Source organism: Oryzias latipes, chromosome 12, assembly GCF_053564925.1.
Source record: "Oryzias latipes strain Hd-rR chromosome 12, Olatipes_Hd-rR_3.1".
In the NCBI taxonomy this organism is placed as follows: Eukaryota; Metazoa; Chordata; class Actinopteri; order Beloniformes; family Adrianichthyidae; genus Oryzias; species Oryzias latipes.
This window is the reverse complement of record NC_136248.1, coordinates 5,667,796-5,693,504: the sequence shown is the minus strand read 5'-3', so window position 1 is coordinate 5,693,504 and position 25,709 is coordinate 5,667,796. Positions and strand designations below refer to the sequence as shown.

Below are 25,709 nucleotides of genomic sequence, written 5' to 3'. Positions count from 1 at the left end.
GGTGAAAAGATTTCATGTAATCCATGGACACCAGTGAGGTTCACAAATCATTGAAGAAAAAAGGTTCAGAGCACTGTCTAGTGGGTCTAGATGACCCAACTCCCAACGGTAAAGTGCCTAGGATAGCACAAGAGTTAACACAGCCAGACTGAATGGAGATGGGTTGCAGGTGCAGCAGTGGTCCTGCACACCTGTGGAGGAAAAGCGACACTAGCTGGAACATCAGAAATGACCGCAATGACAGAGACAAACAGGAGAGGGCGATAAAGGGACAGGAAGCTGTCAAACCTGGACACAGACAGATGGAGCACAAAAGTGGATCAGACTTTTTCCTCTGAGAATACAGAACAGTTTCCATGTCAAAAATGCTGTGCTTGTCTTCTGCAGCCGCTGGGCTGCTGGGGGTCCACCGTGGAGGTCTCTCATTCAGGAACTTACACGTTGAAGGCGCAGCAGAACCTGGTTTCCAAACACAGCTCTAACCTTTATCTGAGGAGGCAGAAGGATTTAAGTTTTTATTCTTTTAGCATCTGACATCCATCGGCATTTGTTATCTGATAAATGCTGAATGATGCTGAATAAAGTTCCATATGTCAAAGTGGAGCCAGCTGCACGAGGAGGATGGAGGCGGGGCCTGCTTAAGGTGGAATTCATGCAGTAAATATGTTTTAGCAGATTGCTGATGGAAGTTATACCTTTACCATTTAGACCTGACGCTGAGGATGTCAGATACATTTTTGAAGTGCTGTGAGTAGTAATGACAAACTGACCCTGAATCAGTGCTTCTTCTCTTCCTCAACCTGAAACTAGAGCAAGGTCTTTTTCCAAAGAGTCTCTTTGAGACTTTATGGGTGTGTGCGCCCCAGTCCAGACACACTCCTGGGTGGGTAAGTGGATGGAAAGGGGCTGTTCAAAATGGTAAGGGGGGAGAAATGTCTATTTCTTTTTGTTTATAAAGTGTTTGACATTTTCTCTCCAGATGAGCAGCAGATGACTGAAGTTAGAAGCAGTTTCTGGAGCCCCCCACCCATCCTGCCTTCTCCCTTGTGGACAGGGGGGAAGGCCTCGGGGTGCGTGTCCTCACTGCAGCCCCTCTGGCGGATGGTTTCATGCTGTGAAGCTGCGTCACACGAGCCTCTTCTATTTCATTTCTGTCCATATTCCCGGCTCTTCGCTTTTCTCCTCCTCCTCCCAGCCTTCTCCTCCTTCTACTCCTCCCCCTGCAGGCTTCAGGGTGCCACAGAGACGCTCAGTCTTTGAAAACAAACTTTCCCTGAAACTTCTTTCCTCTCTGCGGATGCAAACTCTTTGGTTCCTGCAGGTTCTTCGCAGAAAGCTGCAATGCTTCTCATCTGTCTTTTAACTTTTGCTGGTGAGTTCATTGAAGTTCATTTGCTCTGCATTTTGGAAATGACAGTGATGATGATTCATTCTTGCCATTACCCCTTCCTCGTGTCCCTCCTCTCTTGGTCACTTTTCCATCCCTCACAGGCGCCGCCGGAGCCCAAAGCCAGCTTCTGCCAGGCTCATGCAACTTTGAGTCCAGCACCTGCGGATACACGTCAGAACCGGACTTCATGAGCTGGACCCTGCACAAAGATGGTACTTCAGAGACAGAGAAGTGCCTCTTATTTTCCAGATGATTCCTAAAGTGTGTCAGTTGTGGGCATGCAGGTTTGCGTCGGGTTCCCTCATTGAAATGCTTGCTGCAGGTTGTGGGGGTTGGAAGGAGATGCATCTGCTCTGTGTTGATTCCAGCATCACTGCACATCTGGATCTGGTGGAAAAACACATTTAGGCATTTCCCTCAGAGATACTACTGCATGAATGAGTGCTCATGCTACACTGGTGTCACAACCTAATTCTGCAGTGTGATCAAAGCCAGCAGATGGATGGAAGTCTGATCATTTGCACTGAACACATTCTGATTCATTTGCTGCTGTTGGAAACAGCTGAGCTGTGTCTACAGTCCAGACAGGGACCTCCAGGTCGCTCAGCAGACCAGCAGGATCTTGTTAACTCAGAGAGGTTAAAGTTCATGTCGACGTTCGATGTTTCTCCTATATTTATTTCTGACCTGTCCTGAAGTCTAAACTGTTGCTTAACGTACTTTCATATGGTGAGTGGCTAATGCACCCACCAACGGGTTGAACATGTCAACACCGGCTCACATTTCCAGAGAAAGTCCAAATATTTTGATCCTGACTAAAGAAAAAACAGAAGTAAATCGGATCATAACCAGACTTGTGAGGTTTTTAGATTATTAGCCCACCAAAGGTGTGGATTCAGTTTAAACTAAAAGGTTTTTACAATCAAAGTACAGTGTACTAAGTTAACATCTAATGTCATGATGGCCTGGAGGCCTGATGTTCTGTTGAAAAGAGAAACGTCTGCAGGTTCCCTATATGTGTTTGACAGTGTTGTTGAGCCAGGCGCTTTTCTTTGAAACATGACAGAAAAGGTGGTTTAATGGCACCTTTGTCACACACGGCTGAGTGTGGCGACATTTGTTCTCTGCATTCAGTCTGACTCCACATTTCTACGGCAACCAGTCTCACCAATCATGAGTGAGCTTGTTAGAAGACCACGCCCCTTTCGATGAAAGCAGGCTCGGGAGATTCAAATGCTTCGAATGTTGGACCTGGACCACCTGCTTTTATTGAGGCATCCGGCTGGTCAGTTTATAGCTTGACTAACATGCGGTACAGAAACAAAATAATGGAAACAAAAACAAGATTAGCAAGAAAATGTTAAATAAAAAAAAGCTATCCGACCAACAATGGTTTTTCTGACAGACAGAATGACTGTGTAACAGCTGTTTATTTCTCAGTAGAAGTCTATAGGATTTTGGCTTCATGGAGCCAGCGGCTACTTCCTGTTTGGAACATGAGGGAGGAGGAGTCACTCACTCCAGTTGTCATATAGTCAGTAATTTGGACCCCCCCCCAATGGGGGACACTGACCTGCAGCCACTTTGGTGGTTCATTTCATTGTTTCTGATCTCCAGTCCTCAGGTTTCACCATCCTGGATGCTATTTATGCTTCTCTGCTCTATAACAGGGGTTCTCAAAGTGTGGCCCGGGGCCAATGGCAGCCCACGGGGAGATTTTTTGTGACCCTCAATACAAGAGAGCCAAAGCAGGTTCCTTTGAGGAAAAACATTCTGTTGGCGAGGAGAATAGCACTTTCAGCCCATGTCGTACCTCATGGGCTGGATAAAGTCCTGTGCCTTATTTGCAAGCAGGTAAATGCAATGCTCAAAGAATTCAAAATAAATCATCCTTATGTTACAAATCATAAAAACTATGACAAATTTACAGGCGAGGAGCGTAACAATAAGCTTCAACAACTACAACGAGGCTGTGCTGCACAACAGAGAGTGTTTACAAAAATGGCTAAATCCAGGGAAGCTGTGACAGAAGCTAGCTACGTTTTGGCTTTGGAAATTCCCGGTGTGGCATGCTCTCAAGTGACGGAGAGTTTGTAAAAAGAATGGATGAAAGTAGCTGAGATTTTTTGAAAAAGTTTGAAGAATGAAGTCTGTCTAATGATACAACTACTAGAAGAGTAGAAGATCTGGGCAGAAACATCTTCGAAAACATCTGGAGGTTCTGGTTAACTGTATACATGACACTTGCTCATTAAAGTTAAAAAAAAAAGTTTTTATAAACAACTTTTTCTGTTTATCCATTTTTTTCACCAAAATTGGTCCCCAGTCTAATATCGAGTTCCTAATTTGGTACATAAACTTTGAGAACCCCTGCTCTATAATGACGGTTACCACCCAGCCTCTGCAGAGGTCGGTGATGAGCTAAGACAGGTGTGTTCACGCAGGTAAACTGGAAAACATCCAGGTTGGTGGGCCCTGAGGCCTGCATTGAGGGCTTCTTGAGGGCTCAATTGGATTTGAGTTCCACTTTTAGGGTTTTTGGTTTGACCATGGAATCAAACCCACAATCTCTGAATTCCAGGACTTACACTTCACCACTTAACCAATTGGCTGGTCCAGTCCACATTTTCTTTAGTCAAACCAGTCAGAATCCACTCTGGTGTGTTTGAAGGTGAAGTGTGATGTTCTTCAGCGCTGTGTCCTGCTGTGTTAGAGGTGCCTCATTATGAGCAAGCAAGAGAAGTGAAGTGAAGTCATGTTTCAGAACATTTCCTCCTAAAGACGGAAGGTCAGGTGACTCATTTCATGAAGACGGTGTCATGAATTTAAGCATCAAATATTTATTTTCACACACAAAGCAGGAATAATGTTTGTTATTTAAAGGAAGACATTTTTAATAAAACAAATGTAAGTCTGGAGAGTGAGAATTTGTGGGTCATATGAGGTCACAGCATTTGTGCCGCAGGGCTTTCCACAGAAACGTATAATAAAGAACGGGAAAGAGTCCATGAAGGAATGCACAACATCCAAAGTGCCTCTTCAATATGAAAAAAGGAACCTAATAAGATTGGATTTACTATTTTATCATGTTGGTGTTTTGTTCTGCCCTGAAGACTTTTACTTTTTTTTTTACACTTTTCCCAAAGAGATACGAAGGACTTTTTTGAACTTATAAACTTCCTGAGCCAACTGAGCTGGCTTTAGCAAAAAATCCCTATTGTTAAAAAAACAAACTCCAGTCTGATGAAGAGGCCTCAGGGCCTGGAAGTCCTCCTCAGACCTGCTCCTGAACTTGGCCTCTCTCAGATTGCTAAATGATTGGGTTCCAGGTCTTACCTCCCCAACATTCCTCTAAGCAAAAAATAGTACATTTAAAGTTTTTTTTCTTCTTTTTTGTTTTCTTTTTTCTTTTACATACTTGTAGTACACTTAAACAGACTACTCATTTCTGAGGGTTACAACCACCACCTCCATGCTTCACTGGGACATTCATGGCTAGATGAGAGATGCAGGTTTTGATCCCTTTTTTTCATTGTCATAAAAAAATTCTGCTTTCATATGAAATCTTGGCGAGAGAAGTGAGCTCTGATTATGTTTTCTGTAAACAAAAGCTCTGTCAGGTCACGTGTGTCAGGTCACGGCTCACAGATTATAGTGGTTCTTAGTTCTAATTACGCCCCTGTGGTGTCCCTAAGTGCCATTTTCATTCAGATGTGCTTATATTTTATAATTGTCTCTAACCTGAAATGTGCTGTGTGAACCCTTTATATATGAATCCATACATATATGCATGCATTTTTTTACTAAACTAAAGTGCTCTGTATGTAGTAGGTGGAGCTTCAGTAATTCTTAGATGTGTTACCAGATACATTCTGTTTCGATGTAAAGTGTTGATTGTTTTTGGGGTTTTTTTGCATTGTGGTGAACAGTTTCTTTTTCGCATGTCTCGATCTTTTTAGGACATTTCGTTGCAGTGGAGGCAGAATCGAGCGCTAGCCTGGACCTTGGCTCAGGTCAGGGTGCAGAACCAACGACAGAGATCATGGGAACCATGATCAGTCCGGTTCTTGAGCAGGAGGAATGGAGCTGCCTGAGGCTTGTCTACCAGATCACAGAGTCGGGGAGCCTGGAGGTCCTGCGTCGCTCTGCGGGAGACGGCTTGGACAAGCCGCTGTGGAGCAGCCAGACCCCCTCCGAAAGCTGGGTCATCTCCAGTGTGGATCTGCCGCACACTACGGAGCCTTACAGGGTAAAATGACTGAGAAGATATCATCTGTGATAACAAGTAAACCAGCATAGAAGAAGAGGAAGGAAAGTGTCTGAGGAGCTGCAGAGGTTTCAATCTTGGCTAACAGCAGCTTTGTTTGTTCATATTATACCATCGGGGGGTTAACATTGGCTACGCTTAATCTAAGGTAAAAATCAAAGATTGTAAAAACACTAGAAACACTATGATGCTAACTCCAACCATGATTTTACCTGGTCTTACCAAACCTGGTCTGATCCAGTTTTACTGCCACACATTCACAGCATGAATCTGAAGAAGCAGGAATTGTGAAAAAATATGAAAATGTCTGCTGGGTGAGGAGCGGTGGGTGCTTATCCATACATAAGGACTAGGAGGACTCTCGGTTTTTTTTCTTCTTCCTGCTTTCGTTTTCATTGTTGGACCACAGTGCCCGCAAATGAGTGACAGAGGGAACTGTGGGATTGTGGGTCCCAATCACTCTTTGGTTCTGTCTGAGAGTGCCATGTGTGAAAGTAAACCAAACTAGATGAGGGTGGTGGTGGGGGGTGAAGTCACTGGCCCCTTTATTAGGCACACCTGTCCATCTGCTCGTTAATGCAAAGTTATATTCAGCCAATCACATTGCAGCAACTCAATAGGCATGTAGACATGGTCAAGACAATCTGCTGCAGTCCAAATTGAGCATCAGAATGGAGAAGAAAGTAGATTGCGGTGACTTTGAATGTGGCATGGTTGTTGGAGCCAGACGGCCTGCTCTGAGTATTTCAGAAACTGCTGTTCTACTGAGATTTTCACCCACAACCATCGCTAGAGTTTACAGAGAATGATAAGAAAAAGAGAAAATATCTAGTGAGTGGCAGTTCTGTGGGTGGAAATGCCTTTTTGATGCCAGAGGTCAGAGGAGAATGTCCAGACTGGTTCCAGCTGATAGAAAGACAACAGAAACTCCAAACCACTGGTTACAACCAAGCAGAAGAGCACCTCTGAACACACAACACATCCAACCTTGAGGCAGATGGGCTTCAGCAGCAGAGGACCACACCGGGTGCAACTCCTGTCAACTAAGAACAGGAATCTGAGACTACAATTCACACAGACTCAACAAAACTGGACAATAGAAGATTATAAAAACTTTGTCTGGTCTGATGAGTCTCCATTTCTGCTGCCACATTCGGATGGTAGGGCCAGAATTTGGCATCAACAACATTAACTATGGATCCATCTTGCCTTGTATCAACAGTTCAGGCTGGTGGTGGTAGTGTCATGGTGTTGGGGATATTTTCTTGGAACACTTTGGGCCCCTTTGAGCATGGTTCCACGCCACAGCCTACCTGAATATTGTTGCTGACCATGTCCATCCCTTTATGACCACAGCGTACCATCTTCTGATGGCTACTTCCAGCAGGATAAGGCGCCATATCATAAGGCTGGAATTATTCCAGACTGGTTTCTTGAACATGAGAATGAGTTCTCTGGACTCAAATGGCCTCCAGTCACCAGATCTAGATCACCTATGGGATGTGGTGGAACAGGAGATTAGAATCATGGACGTGCAGCCGACAAATCTGCAGCAACTGCGTGATGCTGTCATGTCAGCATGGACCAAACTCTCTGAAGAAGGTTTGCAGTACCTTGCTGAATCTCTGCCACCAATGATTAAGGCAGTTCTGAAGGTAAAAGGGGGTCCAACCCGGTACTAGCAGTGTGTTCGTAATAAAGTGGCAGGTGAATGTAGATATAAATTTTACTGTTTCTTGAATAAAATCAAGTGTTATAAAATTGTAATTACAAATTTACACATTTGTGTACTTAAATACATAGTTATTATGAAAAGCAAATTTTAAAGGGAATCAGACAATTATTTTGAATTGCATTAATACATTTAGATGAGTATGGACGTTTACTACACGATAAAAAGTTTGTCTGTCAATTTTCCTTCAATAGCTTGTTGAACTGCACCTGTTTGTGTTTGTAGTTGTCATGTTAACGGCATAGCAGGGCAGGGTGTGCCGACAACAGAAACCTTCCGTGTGTTGGGCTAGTGGAGAAAAAATGAGGCCCTTTGGCTGCTGCATCCACAGTTAGGAGTCTGACGCTGAACGCTCTGTCCCTTCTGAAGTTTAGGAGGAAGAAAATCTCCAGATCTGCAAGCAGCACACAACTCTTTTTAGTTGAACACACATGTGCGCACTCATGTATTAGAGGATGTTTCACGTCAATGAAGTGACACACTTCCTGGCTGATGGAAATATTTTAAAAAATAGTTATTTTTTCTTTAGCTCTTTTTGATGACCCTCAATTTACCCATACTTCATTAGACTGTTTTAGATGGACTGTCGGCTCTTTGCAAAAGCATAATTTGGCTTAATCTCTCTTAGATTTTCTTTCTAAATATCTATTGTAAAATTTCTGGACCCAGTGAACTTTAGGAGGTTGATCATTTTCCACCTTTAAGAAAAAAAGCGTGCTCTCCAATAAAAAGGGTGGATTCAGGATAGGTCACAGTTTCAAGTGCTGAGAAGGCATCAAAGTGCTCTGACTTATTGCCAGGGGGGAGGGAGGGACAGCAGTCTGGATGGATGCTTCCAGCCTGTAGAGAGCTTTTTGTTGGAGGAAATTACAGTGGCGCTGTCCAACGTTTGCCTCCAGAACAGAATTACTGATGTTCCAGTTAGAGCATCACATGGACTGAATGGACAGAAGATCGTCTTAATAATGAAATGGAAAAGAAGAAAAAAAGCTATGATTCTGTTCAAAGGTGGAAGTGTGTGGAAGGTTTCTTACTGGTTTGTTTAAACATCCCAGCCCTTCTGTAAACTGGGATGAACAGATGTGAGGGATGCAGCTGAAGCAGGACGGCCTTAAATCCATCGGGCCAGCATGAAGCGTTGGCATCAGCCTCCAAACACTGGGAGTCGTGGAGTGTGTGTTTATGCTACATGGAGGGGCGGAACTGGCTCTTTGAGCGCCCCCCCCCCAAGTCGGCCCCTCTTCAAATAAACAGAGTGGCTTTGTGTTTCTGTGCTCAGCTCGTCATGGAGGGCAGACCTGAGCTCAGAGCTGGAAGCAGCCTGGCCATTTTTGAGATCCACATCAGCCCCGGATACTGCCTGGGTCAGTGACCTCTCTGGTATCTTTACTGGCCCCCTCCCCAGACGCTACACATGCATGCTGACAGGCTGCACTCTGTGTCTCCCCAGACTGTGATTTTGAGCAGCCCCACCTGTGTGGCTACAAGAACCAGTGGAACGCAAACGTGAACTGGTACGTGGGGGGAGGCAAGATCCAGCTGCTGCACAACAACATGCCCTATGACCACACCTACCACAACAAGACAGGTGAGGGACGCTCCTGCACAGGTGTTCCTGAATCAATTCTGAATAGCTTCTTTGCACCTCCCCACTCTAATCCTCTAAGGGGGGATGAGCAGCATCTTCATCATGAATTATGGTCACTGAAAAGCTATTTCCTGTCCAGGTTAACCTTTGACCTAAGCAGGAAACTGAGTTCTCTGTGTTTGACAACATGTGCTTCACTCACAACCCCATTGTGTTTTCTTAAAACATTTCCTTCACGTTAAAAAGTCCTGTCGATCTCAGGGGATCAAGTAAAAAAGTGATGTTCTGGAGATGTCGGCTCTGCTACCACCAGAACCGAGACCAATGGAGTTCTGCTCCTTCCCAGGTCACTTCATGTACGTGGACTCTGGCCACGCCAGGACCTTCGTTGAGGTGGCCAAACTTGCGTCTCCCATGACGACAGTGCCAATGTCCGGGTGTTTGACCTTTCAGTACCAGCGTAACGAGGGGGGAGGGAACCTGTTCTCTGTTTACACCCGGGACCGTCTGGGTCAGTACCAGGAGCTGTGGAGGGCGGGATCAGAGGACCAGGAAGAGTGGGGTGAGGCTCTTGGAGAATGGATCCCCGTGCAGGTGGACCTCAAGGCTCCGTACTCGGTGCAGGTGAGGACCATGGAGTTGAGTTTAGTCAACAAAAGAAGCAGTTTTGGTGCCACACTGCTAGAACTTTCAGCATCACCGAGTTAAGGAGAAAACCTTCAAGCCCTCATTTGATGTTGGATCTGTTCTGAAAAAAATTTCCTTTTGGAAAAAAGTTTAAAAACATAGAGATGTTTCCCTTGGTTGAAATGCCCACTTCATGAAACTTGCGTTTTTGTTTTTCTTAGCATGTCCTTTTGGCATTTTTGATTTGATTTTGGCTAAAAAGGACGTTTTCATGATTAAAAGATCCCTGGGAATGCTTTTACCAGAGATCAAAAAATGACAGAAGTGGGACTTTACGTAAAAAATCCTGCGAATGTAACTAACAGGATTTTTTTTGGTATTATTTGTTAAAATAAGTTCTGATGTCCCGCACTTTGAAAACCAAACTAAATCCTGAAAACTCGTTGCAAACACAGATTTAGGTACAGTATGTTGCTCTGGTTATTAGAAATAATTCTTAAAATAAGTGTGTGTTGCTCAAAATTTGTTTAAGATCTGTAACCCTTGTGCTATCCTAGGCACTTTAACATTGGGAGTTGGGTCATCTAGACCCACTAGACAGTGCGCTGAACCTTTTTTCTTCAATGTTTTGTGATCTTCACTGGTGTCCATGGATTACATGAAATCTTTCCACCTTTATCCACCTTTGTCATGGTAGGGAGAACACGTCAATGTAAGGGTGGGGTCATCTAAGATAGCACAAGGGTAAAAATGTGCATTTTACATGCTTTTTCCCTCATAAAAATATATCCTATGTGAGTGATTCAACATCTGTCCTTATTTACTAATCTTTGTTACTCATGCTCCACAACGGTTACCTCTTCTATTCTTTGTTCTCTACTTCTCTTCATCAACTCTTCAAAGTATTCTCTCCATCTCCATTACACCACTGACACCTGTCAGTCACCCTGAACTGCTGCATGTCCTTCCCGTCTTGGTCTCGCTGCCTTGCTAATCAGTATAGGTCAGTCTCTCCCTCTTTACTACCCAACTTAGCATACAATTCACTATAACAAACAACTGATTTAAATAAAAGGTTCCAGTTTCACTAAAAATCAAGCAGGTCTATTTTTTGAACAAAGATCACTTTAGGATGTACTGGGGTTTCTGCATGTGTCTGAACCTTAAGGTCGTCTTTGAAGTGGGCTTCAACAGTCAGACTGGGGGGCACATTGCGCTTGATGACATCTCCTTCTCTCCAGAGTTTTGCAGCTCAGACACAGGTGAGCATCCGAATCTTCACACCGTCTCCTCTATGCTTTTCTCCTCATCCTGCTACTGTTTCCTCTGCAGAGCCGACCTTTGACCCTTCCATCGGCAACTGTGACTTTGAGTCGGGTCTCTGCCGCTACACACAAGAGTCAGGGTCATCGTGGAAGGTGGTGTCCGTGAAGCCCAACGTCTTCAGGAATGGAGACCACACCACGGGGGCAGGTATGAGTCTGCTGGGAGCTGGTGGAAACACACAGACGAGACGTTCACGTGCAGCAAAGGGGGAAGAGGTTTTCACCCATATAAAAGCCGCCCTCTTCCTCCAGGGTCGTTCCTGCTGGCCCATTCCCGGTTTGGCCCGCGCTCCACATACGTGAGCCGAGTACTGGGTCCAACTCTGGCTGGGAACATGAAGTACTGCCTCAGATTCTTCTTTTCGCTGAGAGGTGAGGCACGGCCCTGGATCTTGATCTTTGTGTTTATTGCTTGGTGGGATCCACAGAGTCGGTTGATCGTGAATGTCTTTGTCCTCTGCAGGCTTCAACCAGACGGACCAGGCTTTAGCTGTTTATCTGCAGCAGCACAGCGGGGTCCAGGAACAGATCTGGACTCAGGGGGAGAAGTCCAGAGGGATCTGGATCGCAGCAGACGTCAGCTTCCAGACCTCAAAGTCTGCCAAGGCGAGTGAGGGCTGATGGAGTCTCATCTGAACAAAGATCAACTAAGTTACAAGGGGCACGGGGATAGGATGTGCCAAAATGGTAACAAATGGGAATTTCAGTTGGAATTCATAACATCGGAGCAAAAACATCAAAGTCTGGCTTTTCTTTTTCTGTTCCCAGAAACATGGCAGGAAGCCAAAAAGTCTTTCAGAAATCCAACCTTGATTTAGGACATTTTATTAACACACATCATAACTGTGGGTTTATTGTGAGCTACAAGTGTCTAGCAGTTCCTCCTTGGCTCTAATTAAACTCTCTTTCTTAATTCAAGATTCAAAGACTTTATTTTGATTCCAGGTGGTCTACCAGCAACAATGCACTGGGCAATAAAATACAAAGACTCACTGTAGGAGATAAAATATCTAAAAAAGGATTAACGTGCAGTGCACTTGTTTTACAGGTTTAACAGGTGATGGATAAGGTGGGTGGGGTCTGTCCTTCTTTTTTGGCAGCATGATTTTGAGATGGTCTCAAGGGGGGGGGCAGCCAATGATCTTCCGGGCTGTGCTGATGACCGTCTGCACAGCCTGTCTGTCTGTCGCTATGACGCTTTGGTGCCATACACTCAGAGAGTGGGTGAGGTTGCTCTTCACACTGCAGCGGTCGGGATTATTATCATCAAATATGACAATACAATAAATTAACTTGATGACTCTGATGGGAATCACAGCCTTGGAATCGAATCCATCCAGAAATCTGACGGGAACAATTGGTGGTCGAAATATTTCTGAAACTTTTCATTTTTATGTCATTTCTTTTTCTTTCTTTTTTTTGTTGTGTTTTGGTTTCTGGAATTTGGTTTTGAAATCTAAAATGTAATGTTATTTTTTATTACTTGTTTTGCTTTTTTATTTGACGTCATGATCTTTATCGTGTTTTGGCTTTGAGGTGATTTGTTGGTGTGATTTGCACTTCAGGGCCACCGTAGTTTTCCTCTCAAACCTTGATCTCATTTAGCTCCCATGGACACTGAAGCTGCTTGCAGTCAACCAGAATGGTTTTTGAGCGGTTGACCTCTGATTGGAAGATTGCAGGCTTGGTTCCCTTTTTGTCCTCCCATATGTTGAAGTGTCCTCGGGCAAAACACTGAACCTCACATTTCTCCTGGTGGTTCCAGGCTGGCGCCTTGTGTGGCAGCAGAGCCGCCATCAGTGTGTGAATGTGTGTGCATAGGACTGTGATTTTAAGCACTAGAGGTTAGATGCTGTGGTGTAGTGGGGCAGACCTGCTCTGCAGCTGATGGTCTCACTCTGTTGTTCAGGTGGCTTTCGTCAGCACCTGCAGGAGCTTCTGGGACTGCGGCTCTGTGGCTCTGGACGACATCAGCATGAGTCTGGGAGACTGCGAGCTGACGGCAGGTGACAGCTCCTCTCCTGTGAGCGCCCTGAGGAACACCTTTTTGATGTTTTTTTGAGTTGGTTTTCATTTCCCCCCCTCAGGTTTGTCGTCGCCGCCCCCTCCAGGAAACTGCGACTTCGAAGCAGGACTGTGTGGTTATTCCCAGGAGAAGGAGAAAGATGCTGCTGACTGGCAGAGGAGAAGAGGACCCACCCCCACCTCCTACACTGGGCCCAGAGCGGACCACACCAGTGGCTTGGGTGAGGAATCCATCCTGCATCTGCAGCTCACCTGCAGCACAGGTGCATCCATTTCAGCAGAATATCAGCAAAAAGTTGATTCAAATCAGACAATAGATCAACTTCAAAATTAAAATGTTTTAAATTTCAATTAATATACCAAGTGAATTCAAGATTAAAAGGAAGAACCTCAGAGAGAACAGACTACAGTAAAAAAAAAAAAAGTCAGGTGGAGTTACACTAACTCACCTGCAGAAGTTCCTGCTTGGTTAACCATCATCTGGATCTTCAAGAGCGTGGTCATGAGGACTGAAGATCTGTGGAGTTTGGTGTGAAGGAGACACTAGGGCACAGAAGAGCTGAATGTCTCTATTAGAGGAACCAGGGCTTCACGAACATCTCAGCAGAGCCTCCAGGTCATGATGCACTGATGCAGGAGATCTAGTTCTCTTTTAATAGTAGATCAAACCAGATTGGCTCTTTGAGTGGACTAACTGATATTCTGATAAATCAGATGCACCTGTGCTCCTCACATTCAACCATAAAGGCCCATTTGCAGATAGCTCCTCCCATCTCTCACAGGATACTACCTGCACATGGAGGCATCGCCCATGCTGCCCGGACAGAGTGCACGGCTGCTGTCCCGGTCGGTCCGGGGGGGGCGGGGCCCTCAGTGTCTGCAGTTCTTCTACCACATGTACGGCTCCGGCACGGGTGAACTCAGAGTCCTCCTCAACGGAGAAGGCCAGGAGGCGTTGCTATGGCAACAGAGTGGGGAGCAGAGCGTCGCCTGGCTGAGGGGTCAAGTGCAGTACCAGTGGGACAGACCCCACCAGGCAAGGCAGCCCTGCTTGATCAGCTGTAGAACAGAAAAGTTTGTGACCTTCAGACAAGACTCTTTTCGGGTTTCTGCTCCATCTAGGCTTTCATAAGGAGACCAGAGGACGGAGGTCAGACTAAATAAAAAAAACAATAGCTATTTAGGGTTCAGACGCAGCTGGTGAAAAGCTTTTCCAGAATCAGGAGAAAGTTATGAGCACAGACCCGTAGAGCTGCATGCTTCAATATTATAACTTTAATTACAGAGGAAAACCTAAAGAGAAACTGACTGTCATCCTAGAATGGAATGTTCATTTGAACAGTAAGAGATAGAAAATCCCAAAGAAAACCAAGAAAGTGACTTTAAAAAGTTTCAATTTATAAAAACTGAGCTTCAGCTCCCTCCAGAGGTTTTCTATAGGATTGAGGTCCAGAGAATGGCTAAACCTCATTGACCTTGATATGCTTCTTCAGCCATGCCTTGGTGGCCTTGGCTGATTGTTTTGGGTCATGATCTTGTTGGAAGAACCATCCACCACTCCATTTTAAGCTACCTGGTGGAGGGAAGGAGGTTCTCATTCAGGATTTGACGGTACCTGGCTCCGCCCATCCACACAGTGAAGTAGCCCTGTACCAAATCACAATGTTTCCACCTCCATGCTTGACAGGATGGTGTTCTTGGGGACATTGGCAGCATTTCTCTTCCTCCAAACATGACAGGTTGAGTTGATGCTAAAGAGCTCAGATTTGGTCACATCTGACCACAGCACCTTCTAATCTCTCCAATCGTGAAGCTGTTCATTGCTAAACTTCAAATGCGTTTCTTTGAAAGCTCTAAAAAAATTGTTATGATTGTAAAGTATTTCAAATGGTGTTCTTGGTGACTGTGGTTCCAGCTGCTTTGACCTCAACCAACTCCTGCCATGTTATTTTAGGCCGATTTCTCACTGTTGTCGTGATCATGGAAACACCACCAAGGGAGATCTGGTTTGGATCCCCAGACCTAAAGATGAATTGATGGTCATGTTGCACAGACCGTTGTCCCTTTAACCTCCAGCTTCTTGCTGATGGTTTCAGAGTTCATTACGGTCTTGTGCAGGTCTACAATCTTCTCCCATAACCCTTGTGCTATCCTAGGCACTTTAACATTGGGAGTTGGGTCATCTGGACCCACTAGACAGTGCTCTGAACCTTTTTTCTTCAATGATTTGTGATCTTCACTGGTGTCCATGGATTACATGAAATCTTTCCAGCTTTATCATGGCAGGGAGAACACGTCAGTGCAAGGGTGGGGGTCATCTAAGATAACAAGGGTTAAATCCACTGAAAGCTCTTTAGTCTTTCCATGTTTGAGAGTTTGGAGTCTGACGAATGGACTGATTCTGTGGACAGGTGATTAAGTTTTTTCAATTCAAGTGACAGGTTGATCAGGAGACTAACTGAACTTTGTGAACCAGAACTTTTAATGGTTACTTGAGGACCAAATACTCATTTCCCCCAATGAATTGCAAATAACTTTAAAGACTTTATGACGTGGATTTCTTGATTTTCTCTCACTATTCAAATGAATCTACCATTAGGATGACAGACTGTTAATTTCTTTTTAAGTGAGCAAAACAACAAAATCAGTAAAGGATCAAATACTTATTTCCTCCCCTGTATTCCAGCAGCAGTTCAGTGACCTGGAGTGCTAAATACTGTTGGAAGAATTGCTGCTCCAGCTCTGCTCTGAAACCGACCAAGTGGTCGTGGGAGATAAAAGAAAAAAAAAAAAGCAACAACGCCACCCCGAGTACAGGGTCCAGGGAACCCAAGCGCTGCAACACAGGCGCGCAGATTACTGTTTAACATGTCAAGACGTGGTACCAGCTAAAAGCAATTTTATTTACAAAATGTGTTATAAACAACGACTCAATCACACTGGGGAGGGAAAAAGGGAAGGAGACCCTTTGAGGGCCGAGGCTTACCAACGGAGCGCTGGGCCGACCCATGTGGAGGAGATTGGCAACCAAAGAAAACAAAAAACACCCCACTCTGTGGCATGCACATACGTGGAAAACAACAAAAAACATATAAACTAAATTTGAACACGCCCAAATTGAGCCTCCACTGTTGTCGCCCAACACGCTCCGTCCCTGCACTCGGCCCTGAGAAAAGAAATATAAAAACAAGGGTCGGCAATATTGTTTGACAGAAGCCACAACAACAACAAAAAAACTCAATGCCCACCGTCACACAAACACTCACAGTAAATACAGGATAAAAACCACCGCAACACAGCAGCCCTTGGGAAGGGCGCAACCCCTCTCAGCAGGTTCTCAGTCCAATGACCATGGAGAAAATGAGGGCTTGATGCCGCTCCCGTTGGCTGCCGCAAAGGCCAGTAACATGAAGGTCGGGGCTCGGAGGGCGGCCTGAAACCCACTGGCAGGAGCTGGAGCACTGAGGCCTAGAGCTAGCAGCCACTGGTTGGAGCAAGGTGCAACTGCTGTGCGATTTAAAAAAAAAAAAAAAAAAAAAAAAAAAAAAAAAAAAAAAATCAGGAAAGCCAAACAAAAGCAGCAGTATGCCTCTGCTGCCCCTGAATACAAACAAAAATTGGTTAAAACACAATTAATAAAATGTAAACAGGCAGAGGCTCAGACCAAACAATCTGATAACCTGAGCAGTGAGGAGAGAAGCTCATCCACACCTTAAGCTCACTGGGGCGTAGAGGGGAGCTCCGGATGCCAGAGCTGTATTCTTTTTTTAGCTAAAGAACAATTTGTTTAGCACACTCTAAAGGCCTGTTCACACCGGGACGAATTTCGCCGGCGATTTTCGCCGACGTTTAACGCCTCGTGACTAAACAAAGGGCACCAACGAGAGTGTGCACACCGACGCGAAAAAACGCCACGCGTTAAAGCGTCAAAAAAAAAAAAAAAAACGCCTCGGGTTCGTTTTTTTTTTTTCGACGCGTCGCGTCGAAATCTACTCGACCAATGAGAATGGCGCTTTTGCTCACGTGTCTGGAGCTTCTGAAGTTACAGTAAAACACAACTTGGGGGCGCTCAAACACAAAACTGCCTTGCTGAGCACACATACCAGCGAAGAAGATAGACGCCAAGTAGCGTCTACACAGCCGCGAAGCAATAATGACGGACATTCTAAAATATACCCGAACCAAGCACCAGTTGGAGCTACTGGTGCTTGAAATATTCATGTTTTCTTTGTTTGATTCTAACAAGCGTGTAAATACTTGCTCTCTTCTTCTGAGTGAAAAGCGACTTTAAGAAGCGTAAAGTTGCGCAGCGCCACCTTGTGTACAGGAGTATTTCTGTTTTACATTAAGCGCCATCTAATGTCAGGGAATGAAATTGCATGTTCACTCCACTCATCGTCAGCGAAAATCGCCTGGGTGTGAACACAAAAAACGTGGCGAAAAACGCTGGCGAATAACGCCTGGCGAATATTCGTCCCGGTGTGTACGGGCCTTAAAGCGGCGACGACGACGACGACGACGACGACCACCACCACCACCACCACCACCACCACCACAGTGACGTGCGGTGAGGTTAATGGCTGGTGAGGCACTGACGTCATCAATCAGATTTACAAACATATGAACCATACTGAGTAACTTATTCACCATTTAATTGACAACAGTTAACGTGTTTTGTTTAAAATATCATTTCAACATGTTTTTTCATATACAAACTGCAGCATAGAAAAAAGCACAAACCTTATTATCATCTTACCTTTACTTGTAAATAAAGCCCATATGCCGCTCCTTCTGAAGAAAATGACTTGCCGCTTGCTATCACTTCTTCTATTATTTTTAGCGTCATAATCTCAGGGCTCATCGGCGCCCCCTAACTTGAGGCACGGGGACTTCTGGCCTCACCCAGTTGCTTTTTTGCCGGCGTTTAGCGTTCAGCACAAGAAACACGTCCCTCACAGTTATTTATAAAAACAAACACTGTACATCATATACGTCTGTTAAATTATGTAAACTCAGCTCATATAGTACAAGTGATTGAACCGACATACAGAGAGACAGCAGTACCGACTGACTGCATAGGTATTGCGCAATCCAAGGTGAGGCTCAGCGGGCTGGTGCCTCATCGCACGTCACTTCTTAGTATCTGAACGGCAAATGCGGAAATTCAGCGATTTTGAAAAGAAAAAACACCCAAAAATTATACATTTAAATGGAAAATGACTGCAAAGCACAAATTACTGAACTTAAATATAATAATAATTGAATTTATTTTTCTCTTTTCTTCCCATAATGACAGGTGAGGCACAGCCTCACCTGCCTCTCCTGACTGCACGTCACTGCACCACCACCACACTTACCTGGAAGCACCGAGGGTTAGCCACCAGGAAACGGGCAGGGTTTGAGCACCAGACACCAAGTGCTCAAGTGATGGGCCAAACCATTTTTAAACTGCTCCCAGGTAGTCAGGGGAATTGCCTGCAGCTGTGCTGCATCATCCTGCTACATAAAGTTATGTAACCAGCAAACACAAATGAACCTTACTACATCAGAACCACCTTGTCAAATATGTTTAAGTGATCTCTGGTCAAGGCCATTTTAAATATTTGATTAAGGAACTGAGGACTTGACGAGAAAAAAGCAGAATGAATGACTTATTTTAAAAGACAGCAAAGCTGCTAAGTTAAGGGCTAAATGTTAAATAATGCCCCAAGTATTGTTATTTTCCTTGTTTCAAATTGTTACTAGATAAGGTTAGAATAATACCAAAACAGTTTAATACATTCAAACGTGATTTCTCATTTTTTTATATAAAAAAAACATTGGACATATTAGAGAAAAAGCTTAAAATTGCTGTAGTGGAAAAGATTATAGATGATTTTAGACAGTTAACTAGTCGAAATAATTTTTTTACATTTATTTATTTTAGTCTAAATGATTTTGAAGAATTGTAGAAAATTGTAGAAAGGACCAACTCTGCATCTGATGTTTTATTGAAGTCTGAATTATCATTTTTGCTGAAATGTTTAGGTCTAAGGAATTCCAATAAGGACAGATCTCGGGAATGCAAATAAATGTATTTGTCATACAAAAATGTGCATGACATAGATAATCTGTTGGCGGTTAGGCTCGTGGCAGATGATGTCTTCATCGTGGTGGGATTTGATCGCATATGGTGGTTAAAGCCAGTCCAGGAAATTGTGTTGGTGCAGGTGGAGAACGGGGTGGAGGGCTGGCAAAAACTGTCTAGAATGTAGATATAGTGATTGGCTGTGGAAAGAAGGAAATTGGTTAAGGGTGAAGGCTTAATTGCTGAGTGGCGTGTAGCGTGAGTGACGTAGGAACTCAGCTCACCTGGAAGTGAGGTAGATCTTCCTAATTAAAATTGCACCAAAGCTTCCCTTTTAACAAGCAAGAAAATCTTTCAGCTTAATCTTTCAAAAATTGTAAAAGCCAAAGGAGAACATGCTAAATGGTTGAAACATCTGAGAGCATGAAGTTTAAAGCGCTGAAGAAGGTCTGAATCTTCCTCACATCATCATCAAGTTTGACTGAATCGGACTGATTTTCCTTTCAGCTTCTGTTCACCTCCTGACCTTTTCTGAACTAACTCGGGTTTTCTGTCTGCACCAGATTATATTTGAGGCGACCCGGGGGTCTTCTGTGAGGAGCGACATTGCTATTGATGACATCATCCTGCAGGGGGGGCCATGTCCAGGTCATCGACCTTGTTTCCGATCGTTCTGAAGGAAGCGTGGCACATGACCCTGACACTTCTGTTCTCTCTGCAGACAAGCAGGTGAAGGCCAGCACAGTGATCTCCAATGAGCTCCATTAGGAGGAGGATGTGCATCCCCCCCACCCCCCCATTCCCACGGTTGGACAGAACAACTTGGTGTTGTTGCCTCCTGAGGGAGCTTTCCTCTTCAGCAGCTCTCCTCACATCCATTTGCATTAGATTCACGCTCCAATAAAGTTCTTCTACATGACTCTGGTTCTGAGGCAGCCGATGCTTTGGGAGGCTGAGGTCGACATGGGGGGTGGGGGTGGGGGGATGGGCTCCCAGAGAAAAACTGATCAGGAGGATCCTGAAGACACACCTGAGCTGGACTCGAATCCATCAGTGGAAACAGCAGTCGTCCTCTCCATTCACAGCACCGCCTTTTTTTTTGGGGGGGGGGGGGGGGGGGTTCCATACACACCACGAACCAAATTACTGTAATTTCACGTTTGTCCTTTTTCTGCACGACCGTTTTTAAACAGCTAAAGAGGAAGACTCCTTCCTTCTCTCATGACTTCTATGTTTTCTTTAACAATAAACTAATTCAGTCCATCAAAACAACTGAATTTGGGCTTTTTTTCTTTTTTCTGGGGCAAACTTTCTATCAGACTTTGTTCCTCAGATACAGGCAGTTTTTCTGGATTTGGTCCTACTTGAGGACTGGACTGAATGACCTCTCATCTGTCAGAATAACCGTTCTTGCTCTGATTCCTTTTTTTCCCTGCATCCGTCCTGGAAAGCAAGGACCAGATTGTTTTTGAACATCTTCTTTCTTACTGCACCTTTAAGTGCAAATTTCACCTTAACCACATACTCAAAAACTCACCAAAATTTTCCAACACCTTTTGAAAACTATTATGGGATGGTCAGAGACCTACGGCTATGTGGCTATTTTGTGGCATTTTTGCACGATGGGGAAAAAAATTCCTTACGAGATCTTTGTGAAAATTCACAGACATGCCACCAGCTTAAGTCATCAAACAGAATCGAAGTTTTGTTGACCTTTGACCTCAAGAACAGGCCACCATCTTGCATTTCCCTTAAAAAACAACAACCTTTAGGTACAAATTCAAACTCCTCCTAGGAAATTCAAAGTATCGCCTCGAGCATCATTGGGAAGCTGCTTGGGGGAAATAGTGGAAGTTGTAGATTTTGAACGGCGTTAGCACGGCAAGTTTGAAAAAGTGGCGTTCCCCTCCTGCTCTCACAATTTTTACCAGAATATTGTGGACAACTATTTGATTGGCTCAGGCTGAATGAAGTAACATTCGATATGATTGTTTTAAGAATGCAGGTGTGGCTAACTAAAAACCTCAGCTGCCTTTGAAATCCAAATCTTGTCAAAATGATGCTATGGACCCGTCTGTCAACCCCGGATGACAGACACAAAGAATGGTTGCTATGGGGATAAAAAAACGTCAGAAAAGCCAACATTTTTCATGAATTTGTCACAGGCAACTCTGCACAGGGTGGCAAGGGCAGAAAGGGAGAGTGAGGGGCGTTTAGAAGGCACTAAGCCAGTGAGGGAAGGTCAGGAGGTGGTGGCGAGGGCGGGTAGCGCCCGCGGCCCTTACAACGCCACCCGCTGCTTTAATTTTTCTCTGTAGTTTAAGTTATACTCCTCACTGCATCTGATTGGCCAGGTCCAACGTTTAAAACGTCCAAGACTCTTGTCCCCTTTCAAGTGGTCGGGGTGTGGCCTTCTAACAAGCTCACTCCTGTTTGGTGGGAGTGGTTGCCAGAGAAACACTGACTCAGATTAATTCAGAGCAATCGTTGCTTAACGATATTGTCCAGCTTCAAACGGCGTGTCCATTTTCCAAAAAAACGGCGATTGAATCGACTTTACGTGGTTGGAGCCAGAAGTAAAGCATTTTCTAAGGGTGACGTCTCACTCAGTTTAGTTCTCATCATCGATGGTCATGCATGACATTTTCAGAAAATGATGGCCCCATGACCCGGTCAAAATTAATAACGAATTTGAAAACTTTTATAAAAACCTGTACACACCGCAGATCAATCCGTCAGAGCAAAGTATTGACTCATTTCTTAATAATGTAAACCTACCCAGGCTAAATGAGGATCAAATCACAAACTTAGATTCTCCGCTCTCGCCGTCTGAACTTCATGAAGCTCTGTTACTTATGCCCAATGGTAAAGCACCAGGGCCTGATGGCTTTCCTGCTGAGTTTTATAAAGAATTCTGGGAACAACTGGCACCAACATTTTATAAAACTGTCACATCTATTAATGAGAGCCAATCAATGCCACCTAACATGAACTCAGCCAACATAATTCTTCTTCTAAAACCAGACAAAGATCCCACTAGTCCTTCAAGCTATCGCCCCATTTCTTTAATCAATGCAGATGTAAAAATTATCTGCAAAGCACTAGCACAGAGAATAGAAAAAATCACTCCTCACATAATTCACTTCGACCAGACTGGATTCATCAAAGGCAGACACTCGGATGATAATGTCCGTAGACTAGTTAATATAATAGACTTTGCCACCATTAAAAAACAGGAAATGACGGTACTATCGCTGGATGCTGAAAAAGCCTTTGACAGAGTTAATTGGAAGTTCCTTATTGCTGCCCTCCATAAGTTTGGTTTTGGAGAAGCATTCATCAATTGGATCAAAATATTATATCACAACCCCAATGCATCAGTTAGAACTAATAAACAGACTTCAAACAGGTTTTTTCTTGGAAGAGGAACCAGACAGGGCTGCCCACTCTCTCCTTCTCTTTTTGCTATATTCATTGAGCCTTTAGCTGCAGCAATAAGACAGAATGAGAGCATTATAGGAATAAAAACCAAACACAGCCATCATAAAATTAGTCTTTATGCGGATGACATATTACTGTTTTTAAGGAATTTACATTCTGTAAATGAAACAGCAATGATCATAAATGAATTCTCCTCCATATCAGACTATTCCATTAATTGGAATAAGTCTGTTTTATTACCACTCAACAGGAATATGGAACAAAGACTCACAATTCCAGTTAAAACAGGAAATATCAAATATCTGGGTATCTACTTTTCCCCCAAACTATCAGAACTGGTGCAGCTAAACCACACCCCATTACTGAAAAGCATACAGGACGATCTAACACGCTGGACCAACCTGCCTCTGTCCCTTATGGGCAAGGTAGCCACGGTTAAAATGAAAATCTTACCCAAGGTTAATTATCTCTTCTCAATGATTCCCACACAACCGCCATTAAAATGGTTCAAAACATTAGACTCATCCATATCAAGCTTTCTATGGAACAACAAACCTGCAAGAATTAGTCTAAAAACTTTAAAATCTGCAAAAAGCTGTGGAGGATTAGAACTACCTAATTTCCACAAATACTTTCTTGCAAATAGATTACAATATATCTTAAAATGGTTAAAAAATAATCCAGAAACCAACTCATGGTTAGACTTGGAACAGGTGTTATGTGGAAAGATCAACCTGTCACAGCTACCATTTATTAGCCAAACAGTTAAAAAACAGGATTGTTTCAAAAGCATTAATATAAATGCCACCTTAACAGCCTGGTGGGAATTTCTCAAAATATCAAAATCATCAATTCAACCGTGCAAAATGACACCCATCTGGAACAACCCGGACATCCTTATTAACAAAAAAATGATTCACTTCCCAGCTTGGCAAGCAGGGGGCATAAAACAACTAGAGCACGTAATTATTGATAGAAGATTCATAACCCCCCAGGAACTTCAAGACAAACATGGAATAAATAACTTCTTGGAATATCAGCAACTTAAATCAAGTATTACTAAAAAGTATAAAATTAAAGACGACGATTTAAAGCTACCAGATGTAGTTACCACTCTGATTAATTTTTCAATGAATAGAACTCTCTCCAAAATATACAAACTTTTATGTAATTTAGATAACAATATTGCCCTTCCAACAAAAAAATGGGATGCAGATTTGAGCATCAGCACAGATGAAAGCTTCTGGTCAGAACTTTGTCTAAACACCTTTAAACTGACAAAAAGTCCAAATCTGCAGCTAATCCATCTCAAAACTCTTCACAGAATTTACTACACTGGACAGAGGATGTTCAAGATGGGTCTCAGTAACTCAGACATTTGCGAGCACTGTGATAATAATCTACCCGACAGCTACATGCACGCACTGTGGTTCTGCACTCCTGTCAGGGCTCTCTGGCAGCAGGTATGTGCCGATTTATCAGTCTGGCTTAAGGTTTCAATCACTGCCTCACCGTCACTTTGTGTGCTTGGTGACATGAGTGCCATCGATATAGAAGAAGGATTAGCATCTATCATTTTCATAACTCTTTGTATTGCCAAAAAAACTATTTTAATAAATTGGAAAAACAAGAAAAATATAAACATAAGTCAACACAGAAATCTGCTGTTTGATCATATCAGCTTGGAAAAAATGTCAGCCCAAAGCTCAAGTAACTTTGAAAGAATTCAGTCTCTCTGGTCTCCTGTGGTTGACTCCATGACTTAGGGGGTGGAGGGCCTGGTCGTCGCTGCTCCTTGCCCTTCTGCCGTGGTTTGGGGTGGGGGTCGGGGCTTCCGGTGCCTGGCGGGGGCGGTGGGGGGCTCCGTTGGTCGGGGGGTCGGGTCCGGTGCCTGGGTGGGGCGGGCTGGGGCGCTGCGTGGTCCTCTGGGCTTGGGTGTGGGGGTGCGTGGTGGGGGGGTGGGGTGGTGGTCTGGCTTGGCTTGGGGGGGTGGTCCCTTTGCCTGTACTGGGGGGGGTTGGCGGGGGGCCCTGCTCGGGTGGGGGGGGCCCAGCGGCGCCGGATGGGCTGCCCATCTGCACCTGGGGCTGGGATCGGCCCTTCCCTGGCTCTGGGACGGGACGGGACAACCCTCTCGGGGCCCCCGGTCGCTCTGGGTGTCACCCGCTTCGGCTGCGGGGTCTTGGGTGGGGTGGGGTGGGGGGCTTGTCGGCCCTGTCCTGTGGGGGGGCGTTCTGGGGGGGAGGGGGGGCCCATTATTAGTACGGGTCGGGGGGGCTAGCGGGTCGGGGTCTCCGCTGAGGCAATCAGTGGTTGCCTCGGCCGGTTGGCCTCCTCGGTCCCGTCGAGGCCTGACCAGAGCTCTTCTAGGGCCGGCGTCTGGGGGTGGGGGCCTGGGCTTGCTCCGGGGGGGGGCGACGCTTTCTGGCTCCTCTCTCTCTGTGTGGGGTGGGTGGTGCCGGGCCTGGGGTGTCGGCGCCTCCGGGGGTGGGCCCCTGGGCTGGGTGGCCCTGGCCCCTTTGCTGGGGGTGGGCTGGGGGACGGCTGTTTGACCACCGGGGGACAGTCTACCAGCTGTCCCCAACTTACCCCCTTCCTTATATAACCTCATATTAGGGTGAGGGGGTGGGGGGTTTAGCCTGCGATGAGCCTTGGGGGGGGGCTACTTGGGAGTGGCCCCCCTCCTATGGTTGCCGTATGGAGTGGGCCCCCCCTCTTTCGGTTTTATTTGCACCTTAGACACGTAGGGTCCTTGGTAGGGGGGGTGCTTGGACATCACTGCCAGCAAGCAGCAGATGTCCTCCTGGCACCCTACCCGCCAATTTTAACCGCACCTTAGACATTTAGGGCCCCTTGGTGTGGAGGGTGAGGGGACATCACTGTGAGTAATCAGGAGATGTCCCCTTAGTGCCCTACTCGCCAATTTTAACTGCACCCCCCTTAGTACACACACCCCTCCCCCTTCAATATATACATTCAAACATAAACACACACACATGCACACAAACACCCTCTCAAACACCCATACACGCACACACATTTTACAAGGAAGGTGGGACCTGGGTCCATCTGTCCCCTACCCCGTCCCTGGTGGGGGGTGTGGGCCCCTTGGCGATGGCGGCCGTGTCCCTTGGGTGCCGGCTCCCTGGGCCCGGCGGTGCTCTCTCCGCACGGTGGGGGGGTTCATATTACACCTGAGCCGGGGGTGTTCGTGTCCCTGGGGGGTGGGTCCTGGTCCTTGCCCCTG

At 45.1% G+C, this 25,709-nt stretch overlaps 1 protein-coding gene and 1 long non-coding RNA gene across 6 annotated transcripts; one reads left to right on the top strand and one right to left on the bottom strand.

Moving 5' to 3' along the window:
* Positions 1–880: 880 nt before the first annotated feature.
* Positions 881–20,290, top strand: LOC101166891 (MAM domain-containing protein 2). Its single transcript, XM_011482053.4, has 15 exons — positions 881–1,372; positions 1,492–1,602; positions 5,350–5,639; positions 8,669–8,753; positions 8,840–8,977; positions 9,324–9,601; positions 10,773–10,866; positions 10,937–11,077; positions 11,182–11,301; positions 11,393–11,535; positions 12,839–12,935; positions 13,017–13,175; positions 13,737–13,990; positions 19,585–19,669; positions 19,743–20,290. The coding sequence occupies exons 1-15, from the start codon at positions 1,342–1,344 to the stop codon at positions 19,787–19,789; spliced, it is 2,073 nt and encodes a 690-aa protein (XP_011480355.1). The 5' UTR covers positions 881–1,341; the 3' UTR covers positions 19,790–20,290.
* On the bottom strand, positions 6,173–18,466 carry LOC105355305 (uncharacterized). Of its 5 annotated transcripts, XR_013659294.1 has the most exons (7): positions 18,312–18,466; positions 15,941–16,461; positions 13,742–14,013; positions 13,404–13,471; positions 12,803–13,206; positions 7,599–7,783; positions 6,173–7,150 (listed from the first exon to the last, which is right to left on the bottom strand). It is a non-coding gene; the product is annotated as an uncharacterized LOC105355305 (long non-coding RNA). The 5 variants fall into 5 exon arrangements; XR_013659292.1 differs by lacking the exons at positions 6,173–7,150; positions 7,599–7,783 and having other exon boundaries at positions 12,453–13,206; XR_002291388.2 differs by lacking the exons at positions 6,173–7,150; positions 7,599–7,783 and having other exon boundaries at positions 12,453–13,206; positions 13,404–13,497; positions 13,745–14,013.
* Positions 20,291–25,709: the final 5,419 nt, after the last annotated feature.

Coding starts and splice junctions, on each gene's coding strand:
- LOC101166891 (XM_011482053.4), top strand. CDS start 1,342: ATGCTTCTCATCTGTCTTTTAACTTTTGCTG. Junction 11,536..12,838: donor AGACCTCAAAGTCTGCCAAG/GCGAGTGAGGGC, acceptor TCTGTTGTTCAG/GTGGCTTTCGTCAGCACCTG. Junction 13,176..13,736: donor GGACCACACCAGTGGCTTGG/GTGAGGAATCCA, acceptor CATCTCTCACAG/GATACTACCTGCACATGGAG.